Below are 18,482 nucleotides of genomic sequence, written 5' to 3'. Positions count from 1 at the left end.
CTGCCATACTCTAATGAGAAACACAACAGTACCATACATACAAAAATACTGAAAACTGTTACTTTACAGAATTGCCAGACGTCCAGATGTTGGGGGCAGAGGCAGAATGTTCACTCCAGAGCAAGAGACCCATACAGTGAACATGGTGATTGCCAATAATGCAATAAGACTGCGCGAAATACAGCAGCGCATAATTGATAATGACACCATCTTTCAAAATATACACAGTGCAAGCATTTCTACACTAAGTCGTGTACTTGCATGTGGAGATATTGACCAGGCATCATGTCAGGCCTGGATACGGCATTCAAGGAGATATTTTCCCCGGTGTCTTGGACTGGAGGATATCGCATGAGATGTGGACGAAATTTTGTGGCCGGACCCAGAAAGACGACATGATGTAGGCTGATTGTCTTTTTTTTTCCTTTTTTTGTGAAATTCCTATTTTGTGTTCTGACTTTGTCTTGGTTTTGATGAGTGTGAATAAACACCAATACTTGAAGTTTGGATCCTTGTATGTTTACATGACACTATGACAAAAGTGTGACCTCAAATTGACATCTGTACACAGAGAAAGCAAAAGCCAGATGTGTTTTGTATTCATACCATCAGTGTGCAGTTGGCGCATTGTGTGCTTAGTAGATGATGGCTTGTGTGTACTGTTTGATACAAAAACACCATTTTTACGAAGGTGTGAAGAGTTAATCTAGCTGTGTTCGCTTTTGCAAGAGAACTACAATGTTTTGAGAATTGGGTGACAGGTTTTCTTATTTGTGTGTAGAGTTTTGCAAAAATAGCCAATAGTTACAAAAATGTGCTTAAGCAATCAGAAAAAACTGTAATGTGATCTCTGGTCTCCCACTCAGAGACACAGGTCTACGAGTGTCCAAGATTCAGACAGCTACCTGAGGACACTCATGTGAGAGAAAATCTGCTCACACAGATATGTAGAGCCAAATACTGTCAATAAGGCCTCTGCAATGTTCTGAAGACAGTTAAACTTGTCAGGTAGTGATGTCCAGCAGGTGAAAATGCAAGCTCCATGAACACGCACAGCTGTGGATTCTAGCTGCTTCGATGTCGCATTAACTGGCATTAACTCAGCCAGTTAATGTGAGACAAATCTAGCTGCTCAAAGATTTCTGGTTTGATCAGAAAATAAAACATTGGTCCATACACCTGAAAGTCCCAAAAATGCATTGTGTCTCGAGTCTATGGATGCATTTTGACTAAAGACCGGCCCCCCAGATATTAAAGCCATAAAGCCTTTGAATGAAAACAAACGCTGTTGTGACAGTGATGTACTCTGTCTTGTTGGTAAATGTATGATTTCTATTCATTTTACGTCAGATAAAAACTATGGTTGTAAGCTTCAGATAATTATTTAATAACAGCCAGACATTTTAAATGAGAATAAGAAAGTATTTCTTTGTGCCCCCCTTTCCCTGTTAATGCCCTACCTGGCCCCCCTGGCAAAACTTTGCTAGATCCGCCCCTGCACAGTTACCAGCTGCCAGCTACATAGAAAAGGATCCTGGTGTTATTTGTCTCTCAGAAACAGTTCATAACTTCCCTTCAACTCATTCATGTCATCTAAAAGGTAAACCTGTTTCTCCATCACCTGTTCAGCTCTGATGAGTCAGTAAGGACATCTCCTGGTTTCATCTTCATGTTTCCCACTCACCAGATATACAAACCCATACCATGACCAGCAGCTTTACAGCTGTGGCTCCAGAAAACCTCAGCTGATACTAGAAATTAATATTAAATAAATTCTAACAACAGCTGACCAAGCTTAAACGTGCTGCTGTTGTTTAGTGCGACATCCGGCGGTTTCCTCTTTCTGGCGCAAAGTGGGCGATAAACAAACAAGAGAGAAAAGCTGATCAGCTGATCATTGATCAGTTTCATGATTGAAGTAGCAACAGGAGAGAGAGGGGAGAGAATGAGAGGAGAAGAAGATGCAGCTGTGCAGCAAAGACACAGAATAACTCCAGCTTTGTGTCTTTTTCCATCCTGGCTGAAGTACGGGACAAACTGTGTTCCTTCTCAGCTCAACACGAACCGCGTAATAATTTCTCTGAATGCCGGACGATTCCGTTTGTACGAGACGGTTGGCAACTCTACTAATTAACCTTATGAATAAAATAAAGTTCACTATCAATAAAATCATAGCACCCGCCCAGCAGTATATAAATTCCGTCATGCTAGCTAGCACGCAGTACGAGTTATTGTAACTGACTGAAAAAAGTCAGCACAATGAAAATAAACTCCACCTAAACTTGGTTTATATCTGACCCAGATAGACTGCAGGTCAAAACTTCTTACCTGAAGTTTAGTTCACCTGATGCTCCGACCGGCAGCCGCCTCGGGTCTCTCCTCCTCCTGCCTCCCCCTCCCTCATCCACCTGCTGGCCTCCACCACTTGTTAATTTTACTGAATCTGTGGAAGATACGGCATGGCCAACACCAAACAACTGAGTTATTTTTACAGACCGACCAACGTCTGGCCAATCCACCACAAAAAAAAAAAAAAAAAAAAGTCATCGGGCCACCGAGCAAATGTCCGGTATGCCCGATGTCCAGTCCAGCTATGGTCGTGCGTGCCATCAGTTAACCCTTGGCACGCGTGCCTAGGGTTGCCGACCCCTGCTATAGTCTATCATAATGCTTTAATGTAAACACAGCACATGTAACCTTGGCTCTACATACTATCCCGGGTCTGTTTGTGATAGTGTAGCCAGATGGGCTACTCGCCTTTCTTTTCTCTCTCTCTCTCTCTCTCGCTCGCTCGCTCGCTCTACTGCTCTCGCTCTCTCCTGCGCTCGCTCTTGGCTGCGCAACTAGGTTAATTGGGAACCCACCTGCATATTGATTGCAGGGTGGCATCAGCCCGTATAAAGCTAAGCCGGTGTTTTTCTGGATCATTCCTCCCGTGCATTTGGCACTAAGCAGCAGTAAACGCTGGCACACTGCAATGGATTGATCAGCAAGAGAGTAGATCATATGACAGCTACAGGTATGCTCTCGCTTAACCTCAGATTCCCTCCAAGTATTAGAATTTGTAGTAATATAGTTTTGCGGCCCGTTGTAGCGTGGCAGTTTCTGTTTTATTCCGGCGTTGCGGAGAGAGGTGCTCGAGTTATCTCCACCAGTGAGAGTATAGCGCCTCCGGTCCTGGGGTAAGCCGTTAAAACTACTTTTATTAGCATTCACAGCTACAAGTTCAAGTTCAAATTTATTCGCCACATGCAATGGCAGGTTGCCCTGCAGTGGAATGAACCCGCCCCCTGACCATACACACACAACACAGACATCACATGGGGATACTGTTAGGTTAAGGCTGTGTGCAGGCAGGAGTGGTGGTAAGGAGGACCCAAAGTGCAGACACTCGGAGGCAAAACGTGAACTCAAACAGCTTTAATGCTGAACTCAAAAGGGAAACAAAACAAGAAATACAAAATACACTTACACTGGAAGACTAACAGAACACACAGCAAGGTAAGGGTAGATCGCAACAATGACAAACTGAAACACAGGGCTTAAATACATAGAGGGAGCAATCAGGGAATGGGCAACAGGAGGGAAACACAGCTGGGGCAAATCAGGCCTAACGAAACAGGGGAAGCAAAACCAGACACATTAACATAAGACACGCACCTCCAAAGTAAAACAGGAAACGTAACACAGACACTGACTGGACACAGGGAGACAGCAACTAGAGAACACAGAGACATAAACCATAAGACAGAACTTAACAAAGAAACCAAAGACTAGAAATGATAAATAATATAATAAACTCAAAACCTCTGGGTCAACGATCCAGGCATCCTAACGGATACAAGTCAGAGAACGGTTGCATTACAGAAAACCACTGAAATGTACACTACAATGGGAAAGTACAAGAGGGAAAAAAAGAGACCTCTACTCATGCTGGGCTATAAGAGGACAGCATGAGAACAGGAAACAAAAAAACTCCTCTGCACAGAAAAGCACATAAATGTCTACAATACAACAATATAGAGCACGTGACCAGCAACAGGGTTAGGTAGGGGGTGAGGAGTAATCCTGGGCAACACAGCAGCCATGCTGCCACTGCGCCAACTCTCCAGCGCGGGCCCAGACCCGCCTCGTGTTTCCCAAGAGGAATCAAGCATCAAAGGCGTTGGAAGGGGAGGGGGGACAGTGAGTGCTTATCAGTGTAAGTGTATGTGTGTGCGTGTCCATAGTTCAGCTGAGACAGTGTCCTTCGCCCTGCCAGGCTAAGTAAACAGTCTACCAGCCAACCCAGGTGGCCTTGCATGGAATGGGAGGAACAGTCCAAAACACAGTCGTTATCAGGGAGTTTTTGTTCAGCTCCAGCCTTGAGCCCACAGCTGGCGCCGAAGGGGTAGCCGCATTATGATGGTGATTTTACTTTTACAAACAACTCATGAGAATTTCAAGCTGTTTTTAGCACTCCGACACTGGTCTCTCAATCTCCCGTTGGATAGAGGCTAAGGTTACATTTATCTGTTGTTTTAGGGTTTGATCGCTGCCTTCACCTCTCCGTGGCAACTCGCCCACACTGTAAAAAATGGCAGTGAATTTGACATAAAAACCATGTAAAATCCCTACAGAAAAGTATAGTAAACTCAAAAACACAATTTTCCTGCTTCAGTCACAGTGGACTTTTGTAAACTATTAAATATAATGTTTTTGTTATATTTACAACATCAATCTGTGATTATAATCAAATTTATTGGTTAAAACTACAAATACTTTGAATAAAAACAGTGAAATACCTTAATACTCATAACAAAACAATTATGTTAATTTGACATGCAAATATTGTAAAAATTATAGTTTTAGTCCGTTGTTTTTAAAAATACAAGAATTATATGTAAGTCACTTTACAACTGCATGGATATACTGGGCCTACTTTTAACATGATTCATGAAATGATGCAAATTCAGGGATAGGACTAATAAAAATGTTTTCACAGAAGATGTCATTGTGAACCTGAGAGGTTGCCTCTCTATTTATAGGCTATATAAAAATATACAATTAAAATTGTTTACATTATGTGTGTTTAGAGTAACCTATGAGAAATTATTAGTGTGAATGCTTGTAAAAGCATTCAGAGTATTGTTCTTCTAATCTTTATTAGTGTGAATGCTTGTAAAAGCATTCACAGTATTGTTGTTGTAATCTTTATTAGTGTGAATGCTTGTAAAACCATTCACAGTATTGTTCTTCTACATCTTTATTAGTGTGAATGCTTGTAAAAGCATTCACAGTATTGTTCTTCTAATCTTTATTATTCTATTTTTTTATTATTATTATTATCTATTCCGTACGTTTTTTGTAGTCCTACTACTTCAAAACCGTTCAACTTAGAAAAACCATTCAAACACCGTTAGATTCCTCTTCTTTGGACATGACTGCTTCTATTTTTCTCATTTTTAACATTTATATTTTTAATTTTATTCAACTTTTTTCAACAAAAATTTCCCATGTATTTCAATGGGGAGACCCTTCAAATCCTCATTCAACTTACTTATTTTTAAACTCCTACTACTTCCACATACGTTGACATAGAGCCACCATTCAAACTTTAAAACGAAGACAAGACATTCAACTATTCAACTTGTATTTATCTTTTCAATATCTGTTTTGCTTTTTCTTCAGTTCCAGTTTAAGTTTCATGATGTTTTTTCAGCCGTTTCAGAGTTTATAATGGGTGTGTATGGGACGGAATGTTGCTGCTAGAGTGAGACAGCTCAACTGCTAGAGTGAGAGGAGCAAAAAAATTAATCCTAAAATCTTTTTTAAAACTGCTGCTGTGTCCGCAGCGTTTGCTCTACAGGTATGATTTTACCCTCAAAACATAGCCATTGCTGTCCTCTTTCATCCAGTGTGTTTACTATTGTACTAGGTGTTATGGTTCTTTCATAAATGTCACCAAAGCACAGCCTCCTCCCTCCTACTCTTCCATAGACTCTAATGTTAAAATGGCTCAGAAGGTTCGTTTAAAAATTTAGAAGAGCATGATGTCTTTCCACGGTCACCACGTCCATATAATAAACTCCACAGGCATGAAAACTGAGAATTCAGTAGACTGGACATTGCTGGCGCTCACGGTGAAAGAATTTTGTCAATACGACATTTACTTTTCATTTGGGAGTGATTTGTTTCGGGCTGACTTTTCTGTTCATTTTAAGCAGCAAAAGTGAGGTGCATGTCTGTGTGCCTGTGTATGGAGCCATTGGGTGCAGTCACTATAGCAACCAGGCTCACACCTGCCTGCTTAACGAGCTCTCTCTCACTCTGCCAAGGTTAAACCTAAAAATGTCTGCTGCATCTAAGCAGTTGTAGTAAGATTAACTTTTTCAATAGGTACAATAAGACAGATTTGACAGGGGTCAGTAGCTAGTATATGCCAACTAAGTAGAGCATTGTGATTGGCACACAGGTTTTTCAGATCTGGGCAGTTGGAGTCAGTTGATGACTTTAAAATCATCCTTTCTGACTGGATAATTAAAGCTTACAGCATCTACCTGTCTGTAGTTGATTTTCCCACATTTTAACTAATGTTTAACTAATCTAATCTCATTTAATGTCTCTGTTTATAGTCTGTATAGTTTATCTCCCCACTAACAAACTTAAAGTCGTCTTAAAATAAAACCCACAAAACAGTTCAAGATGAAATACTTTTTATTTGCTTATGTAATGCCATTTGCCATATTTTTTCTGTATGTCACTCATTCGCTTATACAAAAAGTACCAATACACTAGTCTAGTGTATTTTTTCCCTCTATCTCTCTATGTCTCTCACACACAGAGACTAACACACAGACATGTATATACTCATTATTGCTGTTCAAATTGATGGTCAAATTTCCAAGTACCACCTGAACGCCTCATCTGTTTTCAACCCATCACTGAACCAACTGTCGTCATTCCGCTTTGCTCTCTGCTGTGGTAAGTACAGTACACTCAGTACTGCACTGTTTTATTTTTATGATGTTAAAAATACATGTTTGACATCACATGTTTAACTCACATATCATATCAAGTCCAACAGAGCTTAAAAGAGTTCAAAGAAGAAAGAAAGAAAATAAAGAATAACCTTCACTCTCATTTATTTTTGTTTATGACGTTTTGCTGTTAGCAGCAGTGCTAAGGCTAGCTTCAATGCTAATGCTAGCAATGATGCTAACGCTAGCAACAATCCTAACGTTAGCTATAGTGCTAACACTAGCGTTAGCAGTTGTTAACTGACAAAAAGAATATTCCTGTGATAGTCCTGTCATATTTCTTGGCGGTCAGTGAGACAAAAGCAACAAATGAGCTTTATTATTGCCATTGTGGCTTAGTTTTAACAGTAAGAGTACTTTATGACTTTTGCTGTTAGCAGCCGTGCTAACGCTAGCTTCAATGCTAATGCTAGCAACAATGCTAACGCTAGCTATAGTGCTACCACTAGCCTTAGCAGTTGTTAACTGACAAAAAGAATATTACTGTGATATTCCTGTGATATTTATTGGCGGTCAGTGAGACAAAAGTAACAAATGAGCTTTATTATTGCCATTGTGGCTCAGTTTTAACAGTAAGAGTGTTAGCGCTAGCAGCAATGCTAACACTAACTGAAGTGCTAACGTTAGCAGGAATGCTAGCGCTAGCAGCAATGCTAAGACTAGTAACAGTCTAACAGTAGCCTTACATAAGTGGAAATACTTCAGTTAATTAGTTTGAATTATAAAATGGCTGCTGTATCAGCTGGTATATTACTCTATAATTACCCTGCTGACTATAAGTTCAGTGTATCATGTCGTGTGGGTTTTGTATTTCTGTTAGTCTGATAACACTGTACAGACAACTAACATATTATTTCTCGTCTTACACTTTCAGGAACTTGACTCACATCTGTGCTTTGCCTGGTAGGTGTGCACATACTGTAAGAGAAGTAGACCAAAATAAAAAAATAATCTGACTAATATAAGCTATAAAGTGATGGGTTCAAACTTTGTGCTAGACCTTTGAAACACAATTTTATAATAAATACACATAAGTGCAGCTTAACAATTGGGCTAAAATATTTTTTTCGTACATTTTTGTAGTCACATTTGTGTTTAAAAATATTATTGTTGAATTTAATTAAATATTTATTCTTTTAAAAAGTGCCAAATTATGCAACTTTTTGCACATGGCAGCCAATAACAGTTTAGCTTGAATATTTGTTTTGTCCTTTTTCAGTAGTCACAATTAGTTCATACAATTACCATGTGATATAATTTTAATAAAATTATTATTTTTTTCTTGTTTTTTGTTCACAGTGTGCAGAAGAAGAACAAGGACCAGATCTCCAGTCTTCTCTCTCACATCCCAACCCCCCAACCCCTCTATCCTCTGTACTGCTCCACCTGTTGTCTCTGCCTTCTTTCCATCTGTATTTCACCCTGTGGTTTGTGAGAAATTTTGCCAAACCAAGAATCTTATTGCGGTTTGATTTCAAAGCCGTGTCTCTCCTGCTCTGCCTGTTCTCTCTTCTAAATTTTCTCTCTACCTGTTTTTCACTCTTGGCTTGCTGCTGAAAAATGCCAAGCCATTGAAGCAATAAAGAGTGCATATATTGCCTCTACCTGAGAACAAACTGAACAAACAAAGAAAACTCTAATTCACGGTTTGATTGTGATTTCCCAGCCGTGTCTCTCCTGCTCTGCCTGTTCTCTCTTCTAGATTTTCTCTCTACCTGTTTTTCATTCTGGGCTTGCTGCTAAGTTGTGCCAAGCCAATAAAGAGAGTGCATATTATTCTCTCGACTGAAGAACAAACTGTCAAATGAAAGACAACTGTCTCAGACAAATAAAAACTGAAATATATAAACAAAGACAACATCTCCTGGTGTGTGCCACTCTTATCTTGTGAATATATTTTCTGAAGACTAAGAAACACTTGCAGGTGTGTGAAAATGCCAAGGAAGCAGAAAAAGTCAAAAGCTGCAAAACAACGCTGGAAGAAGTTCCATGAGATTCACAGTGTACCAATATGTGAACAGGCTGAGTGTGATTTTCCTCAGAGCTCTGCAGAAGACAGTGTGTCTACAAAGACCAATGCTGACAGTGTCAAACAGGCAGGTCAACATGTTCCTGCACATGTACAACAGGTATCTTATGCTGATGCTGTAAAGAGTGGACTGCAGCATGAATTTAATGAACAACATGAGGTGTCAAGTGCCCCACAGGTGGGTTATGCTGATTTTTTGAAAAGAGGCCATCACAGTGATGTGGGAGGACCATCTCATGCAGAAAGAGTGAACCTTGAAAACCAGCCCTCTGTAACACATGTCTGTGCATCTCACAGCCAGGCACATCCCAAATATGGAGACTCCAGAAACAAGCAGTGCACATGTAACTCACTCACATTTCTTGCTTTCCTTCATGAGAATGAAAACATGACTACAGCTGACCTTAATCTGGTCTTGGATAAAGGTGATGTGATGTACAAAGAGGCCAAGAAAAGATTCCCCAAGAGTATTCATTTGGCAACCGATGAGCTGCCAGACAAAGTTGATGCTCGCAGGTCTATGTATCATGTCGACATGACACAGCCTTCCCGGTATGGGACATTTGAAGAACCTCCAGAGGAAGCAGTAGATACCTTTCTCAGCTTAGAAGCAGGACTGAGCTGCCTGTTGTCAGATGTGCAGTATGCGTTACTGATTATGAGTGGATTGTGTATCGCAGTGTTCAGATCCACATCAGGCAAATATGGGTTCTTTGACCCACACTCCAGAACAGCCAGTGGTTTTCCTCTACCACTACAGTCACGTAATCGTGGTACAGCTGTGATGCTGAACTTCACACTCCTCAGTGACATGATTAAGAGGCTCCAAGATTCTTATGAAATGATGGAGATATCACCTTCTTGTAACTATGAGCTGAAGCCTGTGCAGTTCTACAGTATGAGCACAGTCAACCTGAGTGATACTATCACAGACACAGTCTGCAGACCAAAAGCTGCCACTGCTGTGGCACCTACTCACTCTGATACAACTGTTGATGAAGCAAACCCCTCTACTCCAAGGAGAAACACAACCATTGATCTGACTGAGAACATCTTTTGTCAAATGTCCATTTGTGCACCACTGGTGAAACAAAAACAAGTCCACATGACTCAGTTCACATCATATGAAGATCAGAATGAACCTCCTAATATACCAACTGAAGAACTATGGAGTGAATTAAATTTCTTTCCATCGAATGATGCTTTTTCATGTCAATCAAATGCTGCAATAACAAATGTTGCTGCCTGTGATCTTTCTGATATAGTTTTACAAAAACTGAAAAAAGTTAATAAACAACAAAGGCACAAAATGAAAAGAAGATTAATGGCATCAGAGAAACCCAGAAATCAGAGAAAAGAAAACCAAAAAAGGAAAGAACGACAAAAATATGCTTCAAATAAAGATTACAAAGAAAAGAAAAAATCTTGCACAAGCGAGGCATATAAAAACAATCCTGAAGTTAGACAAAAACAACAACAGTATGTTAAAAAACGTTACTGTGAGAATGGAGAATTCAGACAGAAACAACAACAGTATGTTAAAAGACGTTACTGTGAGAATGCAGAATTCAGACAGAAACAACAACAGTATGTTAAAAGACGTTACTGTGAGAATGCAGAATTCAGACAGAAACAACAACAGTATGTTAAAAGACGTTACTGTGAGAATGCAGAATTCAGAAAGAAACAACAACAGTATGTTAAAAGACGTTACTGTGAGAATGCTAAAGTTAGACAGAAACAAAAACAATATATTAAAAGACGTTACTATGAGAATACTGATTTCAGAGAGGAGAAAAAAAGCTATATCACTAAAAGGTATCAAGAGAGCCCAGAATTCAGAGAGAGACAGAGATCTCGAGTGACTCAGCGTTATGCACATGACAACGCATTCAGAGCAAGACACAAACAACTGATGAAACAACTAATGCGAGACAGGTATCAAAGTAATCTTGCATTCAGGATTATGCACAACATGAGATCTGCCATGAAAATAAAAAGGAAATACAGATGGGTGAACAGACAAACCCAAGAGAGTGACAACAGTGTGATCAATGAGGCCATATCTGTGTTCAAATCACAAATCAAAGTTGGACCATCATACCCATGTACTGTCTGTTTCAAGGCTTCATTTCCAAACCAAGTGCGACCCTGCACAAGGTCAAAGTATGGCAAAAACCCACATGTGGTTGCAACATGTTTGTTCATGTTTGTGATGAAAACTGCAGAAATGAGCAGTGCAATGTGCCTGATGAGAGAAAGAGAGAGTGGATTTGTCACACCTGCCACGATCATCTTAAAAATGGATCCATGCCAGCACTTGCTGTTGCCAATAAACTGGAGCTTGCTGATATTCCACCTGAACTGTCTGATCTCAACATACTGGAGAGACATCTCATAGCCAAGTGCATACCATTTGCCAAGATTATTCCTCTTCCCAAAGGCAGACAGAGAGCAATTAGAGGAAATGTGGTCTGTGTCCCATCAGAGGTACAGGAAACTGTTGAAGCACTACCTCGATTGAGAATTAATTCTCAGGTGATGAGAGTAAAACTGAAGAGACGCTTGTCTTACAAAGGTCATCAGCTGTTTCAGACTGTAAGCTGGTCTAAACTTGTGCATGCACTGCATAAACTCAAGCAGATTCATCCACAGTATAAGGATGTGAGCATCAGAGATGATGCTGAGCTATGTGATCCAACTCTTCCTGATGAAGATGAGGATGATGATGATGATGAAAACATGAATGAGGACGATTACGATGAGGCTGATTTAATGGAAATTGACAGCTGTGAGAAAAATGCACTGAGTGAAGCACAAAATAAAAATGAACAGGATATTGACATGTTACCCTGTGATGGTGAACAATCACGTGAACAGATGAGAGATGATTCAGAGCAAGCAGATGGACTGACTAATGGTGGTTTTGCACTCGAGTCCTGTTTGCAGCCCCCTGATGTGGCTGAGGAGATATTATGTTTCAGTGAAGGAATCTACTCTGTTGCTCCTGCAGAGAGAAACAATCCAATAAGTTTTTTCAAAACACCTAAACTGGAGGCCATGGCCTTCCCTGTGCAGTTTCCTACAGGCCAAAACACACTTGATGAAAAAAGGCTGATCAAAGTATCCCCCAGTGGGTATTTCAAATCAAGGCTTTTCTGCATTGATGATCGTTTTGCCAAAGACACAAACTATTTGTTCTTTGCACAGTTTGTGACTGAAATACATTTGGCTACTTCCAGCATGACAATCCAGTTAAGGAAGGCAAAGCCTTTGACCAGAGATGGGAGAAAAATAACCTCAGGCATGTTACAAGATAAACATGAGGTGGAGAAACTGGTGAGAAATAAAGATGCAGTGAGATTCATGCAGCCTCTGAGAGGAACCCCAGCCTATTGGGAGAAAACCACAAGAGATCTTTTTGCCATGATCAGACAGTTGGGAACTCCCACGTTCTTTTGCACATTCTCAGCTGCTGAAATGCGCTGGCCTGAAGTGATTGAGGCAATAACAAGGCAGCAAGGTGAACAAGTCAATTTTGAAGGACTCGACTGGTCAGCAAAGTGTGACATCCTGAGAAGCAATCCTGTCACAACAATGCGCATGTTTGACAAGAGAGTTGAAGCATTATTCAGAGATTTACTCTTATCTCCTGCAGAGCCACTTGGCAAAGTTCTTGACTACTTTTACAGAGTTGAGTTTCAGCACAGAGGAAGCCCACACATACACTGTCTCCTGTGGGTAGAAGGTGCTCCTGTGTTTGAGGAGGATAATGAGCAAACTGTTATTGATTTTATAAACAAATACATCACAGCTCCGCTGCCTGATCCACATAAACAACCTGAACTTTACAAGAAAGTTACAGAAGTGCAAAAACACAGTAAGAACCACACAAAGACGTGCTTTAGGAGTTTAAGCTCCGGGTGCCGTTTTGGTTTTCCCAAACCACCCTGCAATGAGACAATGATCACAAGACCAAGTGAGGATGATGAACTGGAGGTAGAAACAGCAAAGAACAAGCTCAGACCACTGAACCAGCTACTGAATGAACCTGAAACTGCTTCCATGAGTTTAGAGCAGCTCTTGGCAAGATGCAAGTTGACGCATGCAGAATATGAGAGATACCTGAATAAAATGAACACGAGGAGTACGATCATACTAAAGCGTGATCCAAAAGACTCTTGGATAAACGGCTATAATCCACATCTGCTTGAAGCCTGGAACAGTAATATCGACATAAGTTTTGTTCTAGATGCTTTTGGCGCTGCAAATTATTTAATGAAATATATATCAAAAAAAGAGGGCGGGCTATCTGAGTACCTGAAAACTGTCATTGAGAACTCCCATAAGGACAGTGTAAATGAGTGTGATGAAATGAGAGCCGTCATGCAAGCATATTCAAAGAAGCGAGAGATCAGTGCACAGGAGTGTGTTGCTCGTGCATGTGGTCTTCACATGAAGCAATGTTCACGTGCTGTAATATTCATTCCAACTGATGATAATCCTGTGAAAATGAGTCGTCCCCTGTCAGTTCTGGACAACACAACACCTGAGTCTTCCAATGTTTGGATGACATCTTTGAATGACAAATACAAAGCCAGACCTGAAACACCAGAGTATGAGGAGATGTGCATGGCAGACTTTGCTGCTACTTGCAGGATTGTCTATGGCCAACAGACAAAAGGTAAAGATGTTTTGCCCCTTCTCAATGAGATGGGATTTGTGCAACGGCGTAAAAATGATAAGCCTGCTATCATCAGATTTCACCGATGCTCACAAGAAAAACATCCAGAGCAATATTACGGAAGACTGCTTAAACTGTACCTTCCTCATCGTTCAGACCATGAACTGAAAACACCATCTTTGCCAACCTATCAGGCTTTCTATGGTGCTGGCTGTGTACAGCTACCAGGTACTGACCATCTTGAGTACGTGCAACACATTGTCAAAAGAAACAGAGAGAAATATGAGAAAAACAGTGAGGAGATCGAGACCGCTGTTGAGGAATATGAGCAGAACAGAGGTGTGACTGACGAATGGTGTAATCTGGCACCTGAATCAGATCTTGTAAGGTTGCCACTTGTTGAACAAGAAAGAGAGCAAGACAATGAAAATGAACAGGAAGATGTGCCCGACTACAGTCGTCAGGCTGATGCTTCAACAGAAGTCAGAGCCATCAGGGAACCCCCTGCTATTGATCCCACTTTGTTACGTCAGATGTTTCAGAATCTGAATAAGAAGCAAGCCTGCATATTTTATGCAGTTAGAGACTGGTGCATTAAAAGAGTCTGTGCTCTAAATCCAGAGCAGTTTTTCTTTTATATTAATGGTGGTGCTGGAACAGGAAAATCACATCTTATCAAATGCATCTACTCAGAAGCATCTAAGATACTGAGCAAAGTGCCCAGATATGCAGACGACCTTGACATATCAAAACCCACTGTCCTGTTAACTGCTTTCACCGGGACTGCAGCATTTAACATATCTGGAACAACACTGCATTCTCTTCTCAAGCTGCCTAAAAGCTTAAAACCTCCCATTCAGGGACTTGGCAATCAGCTGGATGAAGTCAGATCAGAACTTTTGAATGCTGAAATAATCATCATTGACGAAGTGTCTATGGTGTCAAGACATCTCTTTGCATATGTAGATGCAAGACTCAAACAGATCAAAGGGACTCGGAGACCCTTTGGAGGCATGTCAGTCATTGCTGTTGGAGACTTCTATCAGCTACCCCCAGTGCGACAGTCTAAACCTCTCTGTGTGCACGACCCGTCCGAGATCGACCTGTGGCGGGAGCATTTTCAGATGATCACTCTGACTGAGATTATGCGTCAGAAAGATGATGTTGTCTTTGCTGAGATGCTGAACAGAATCCGTGTGAAAGGAAAGTTGGATGTGCTTTGCGAAGCAGATAGAGATTTGTTGTCACAGGCCATAACTGAACCAGCCGATTGTCCGACTGATGCGTTGCACATTTTTGCAACTAATAAAGAAGTGGATGCGCACAACTCTGCAACACTGGCTCTGCTCCATACTCATATCATTGACATCCATGCAGATGATTATAGAAAGGATCCTAGAACTGGCAGAATGGCACTTCAAGACAGACCATTGAAAGGAGGTAAAAACGAGTTACCAGACACACTGAAAGTTGCAGAAGGAGCTCGTGTCATGCTCACCAGAAACATTGACATACAAAATGGTTTGGTTAATGGAGCTTTTGGAATACTACTTAGAGTAGTTTACTCTGAAAATGACCAACACATCATCAAGCTTGGACTTAAAATGGATAATGAGACATCTGGAAAGAATAACCGAACACCAGCAGACGACATGGTGTACATTGAGAGAGCAGAGGAGAATCTGAAGCAGAAAGGAGTGGTACGAAGACAGTTCCCAGTGAAGCTGGCCTTTGCATGTACAATACATAAGGTACAGGGTATGACAACCACATCAGCTGTTGTCTCTCTTAAGAGCATTTTTGAGCCCGGCATGGCCTACGTAGCTGTCAGTAGAGTGACGTCTCTCAGTGGACTGTATCTTCTTGATATGGAGGAGAAAAAAATATTCACCAACCCAGAAATCCCTGCAGCACTTGAGAACATGAGACAAGCCAACCTTGATGACATGATGCCTCTTCTACACGTGAGACAAACACTGAGCAGGTCAGACGTTTTCACCATTGTTCATCATAATACAGAGGGACTGCCAGCTCACATTAATGACATCAAGAGTCACCATGAATTGTGTCTAGCAGATGTTTTGTGCCTAACAGAAACACACCTGCGGGGCTCTTTTGTCGCAGAGAGTCTCCACTTGGAAAATTACAATTTGTTCAAACGCAACAGACACCTGTCCTACACAAACTTTCCCCAGATGGCAAACAGAAGTGGTGGTGGAGTTGCTGTTTATGTGAAAAGTGACATTCAAGTGCATGAAAAACAGTACATCCATAATGTAACTGACCTTGAATTTCTGGCTTTAAAGGTTGAAGCACCAGTCAGTGCTCTGATTGCAGTTGTGTACAGACCTCCAGACTACACTCTGAGGCCATTCCTGAAAAACCTGGTAAGCCTATTAGACTCATTAGAGATCATGGACTGTCATCCCATCATAGTGTGTGGTGATTTTAATGAGAATGTTTTATCCAGTGCAAACAAACCAATCATGGAGCTGTTTGAGTCTAGGGGATACGCACAGGTCATCACTGCCCCTACCACAGAGAAGAACACACTGCTTGACCTTATTTTCATTTCTCAGCCAGAGCGATGTCTCCATTCTGGAGTCATGAAGACCTACCATAGTTACCATGACCCTGTATACTGTGTATTGTCCTGTGATGATTCATGATCTAGATCTTTGACTACAGTAAGTAATTTCTATATTTTTGAATGACTTAAGAAAGTAGAGCGATATTGAAAAGTTGACTTAAGAAAAAATGCCCTGCATTGCAGTATAATGTTTGAATTGTTTAGATAAAATACAATTAAATGAATTAAGTAATGATATCAGTAAAAGATGACAATTTTATGTATTACAGAAAGTCTAAAAATCAGAAATCTATGAATGTCAGAAAAATCAAATATACCAGTTTAAAACGAACAGTGTAGGCATATCCTCTCTGCAGCCAGGCTTCAACATCCTGCCAGGCTGCCCCAGTCTCACTGTGGCTGGGAGGGAGGGAGGGTGGACCAGAGGATTGCCCACACAACACATAAATGTTCAACAGATTCTTCATTGTTTCTGAGAGAACAACACAGACTAAAGGTTGCTTTTAAAAATAAAATAAAAATAAAAATAAAAATCTAATTACAGCAATAATGACAGTTAAGCCAGTTTATTTGTGCCTCTATTTTGAAATAATATTTACAAAAATGTTATTGATTTTGGTTTGTTATAATCTTTAAACTTTTTCAAAAGTATATGATTATATATTATATTTTTGGACAAATCTTTAGTTGAAACATACATTTTTATGAGCTTTTATCATGTTTCAGCCAGTGCATTTATCAGGGTGGGTCTGGGTCTGGGTTGATAAATGCACTGGCTGATAAGTGCACATTTCTGGCCAGAAATGTTTCAGCAGTTTTACATATGCACTACATATGTTACACTTGCTTTCTGTTACCAGCTGATACCCTACATTTGTATAGACATTGGATGGCGTGAGGCTGGGGAGTTGAGTGGAGTGGGTAGGTGGGAGTTGAGTGGGGGGTTACGGTGGGAGGTTGTTAGGTTTCTTTTTTCTTTGTTTTTTGTTAAGAGAGACACAGTCCTCCTGTGTCTTCTCCAAGCTTCACATGTAAAATCCAACAATGTGAAGCACATAGCAGCCAGAAACTGTAATGCCACAGATCAGAGAGGCTTCATCATCACCATCTTCGTCGTACGATCAGAGCGTGAGACTTCACATCTGGAGCACAGGAGAGATTCTGTGATAAGTCCTCCTTCTAGCTTGTCCCACAAGCAGTCGGTGAGATTTACTCACAACAAAAAGGGTTAATGACATTATTTTCATGAAAACATGTATTAATTCTTTGTAAAGTGTTTAAATTGTGTTTTCACCTGACCTTAGGAGTGTTATGTTGAGTGTATTTTAATGTCTGTACTCAGGTGTTTCCCTCTGTGATCCATCCCCTTCAGAGCTGAGACACTCAGGACTGAACAGACTGCACAGTTTCTGTGACTGAGCCTACAAAACACCTTCTTTGAAACCTCACATGATAGAAGGGCTTTATATTTGCAGCAGCACTACTAAAGGTATTCAGTTTATTACAAGATGTGTTTGTTTCTTAGGACCAGCTCTAAGTGCACACTACCTAACATATACACCTTTCTGTTGATTACAAACCAGCTACTCTGGATCATATGGCCAGTTGGCAGGAATGTTGCTGCAGGAAAACATCCCTGCAGATCACCATCATTGTCAGACTGACTTTGCCTCCTCTGTGCAGTGTCAAGATCCTCCTTAAATGAGTGTGTAAGTTAACATTTTCATTATTTGATTCCCTTTGACAAGTATCACCGGTATTTACATTTACAACTACATATGTTCCTGTTTTCTGCTCTTCGTTTAAAGTCCTCAGCTATCCTGCTTCTGTGCTGCTTGCCACACATCAAACACTGGCCGGATGACAGGGAGGATCCACTCTGAAGTCACTGGACATGATGAGGATCATATGGGACTTTATAGTTTCACAGAAACGTTGTGCTCTTTGATTACAGGTTTTAATGACTGCCTCTCTCTGATCAACAGGCTAAAGAATTGTTTTCATTGTTAGAGCTCTGTACAGTGTATGCTTATTTAATATTTCAACACAGAGCAAACCTTTTATTTATTTATTTATTTATTTAACATATTTTAAATTTGTTTTAATGTTGAATTAACTGTGAGGATTGTTTTAAGTGGGCACTCCGGGTGTCATATGACC

The 18,482-nt window shown here is 40.6% G+C and overlaps 1 protein-coding gene and 1 long non-coding RNA gene across 3 annotated transcripts; both read left to right on the top strand.

Moving 5' to 3' along the window:
• The first annotated feature begins 6,918 nt into the window (after positions 1-6,918).
• On the top strand, positions 6,919-8,760 carry LOC109200406 (uncharacterized). The gene is made up of 3 exons (XR_002060574.2): positions 6,919-6,963; positions 7,894-7,922; positions 8,319-8,760. It is a non-coding gene; the product is annotated as an uncharacterized LOC109200406 (long non-coding RNA).
• Positions 8,761-15,010: 6,250 nt separating this feature from the next.
• On the top strand, positions 15,011-18,277 carry LOC109200404 (uncharacterized). 2 transcript variants are annotated; one of them, XM_019355961.2, is made up of 4 exons: positions 15,011-16,119; positions 17,665-17,811; positions 17,928-18,031; positions 18,131-18,277. In XM_019355961.2, the coding sequence occupies exons 1-2, from the start codon at positions 15,142-15,144 to the stop codon at positions 17,698-17,700; spliced, it is 1,014 nt and encodes a 337-aa protein (XP_019211506.1). In that variant the 5' UTR covers positions 15,011-15,141; the 3' UTR covers positions 17,701-17,811; positions 17,928-18,031; positions 18,131-18,277. The 2 variants fall into 2 exon arrangements, with proteins under 2 accessions (XP_019211506.1, XP_019211505.1); XM_019355960.2 differs by lacking the exons at positions 17,665-17,811; positions 17,928-18,031; positions 18,131-18,277 and adding an exon at positions 16,312-16,414.
• The last annotated feature ends 205 nt before the right edge of the window (positions 18,278-18,482 follow it).

Source organism: Oreochromis niloticus, unplaced genomic scaffold, assembly GCF_001858045.2.
Source record: "Oreochromis niloticus isolate F11D_XX unplaced genomic scaffold, O_niloticus_UMD_NMBU tig00000809_pilon, whole genome shotgun sequence".
In the NCBI taxonomy this organism is placed as follows: Eukaryota; Metazoa; Chordata; class Actinopteri; order Cichliformes; family Cichlidae; genus Oreochromis; species Oreochromis niloticus.
This window is presented reverse-complemented; position numbering and strand designations above follow the sequence as displayed.

What these genes read in the sequence shown, in the direction of transcription:
- LOC109200404 (XM_019355960.2), top strand. Translation starts at nt 15,142, where the DNA reads ATGGCACTTCAAGACAGACCATTGAAAGGAGGTAAAAACGAGTTACCA. An exon ending in GGCCATTCCTGAAAAACCTG is followed by an intron (nt 16,120 to 16,311) that starts GTAAGCCTATTA and finishes TTCATTTCTCAG; the next exon opens with CCAGAGCGATGTCTCCATTC.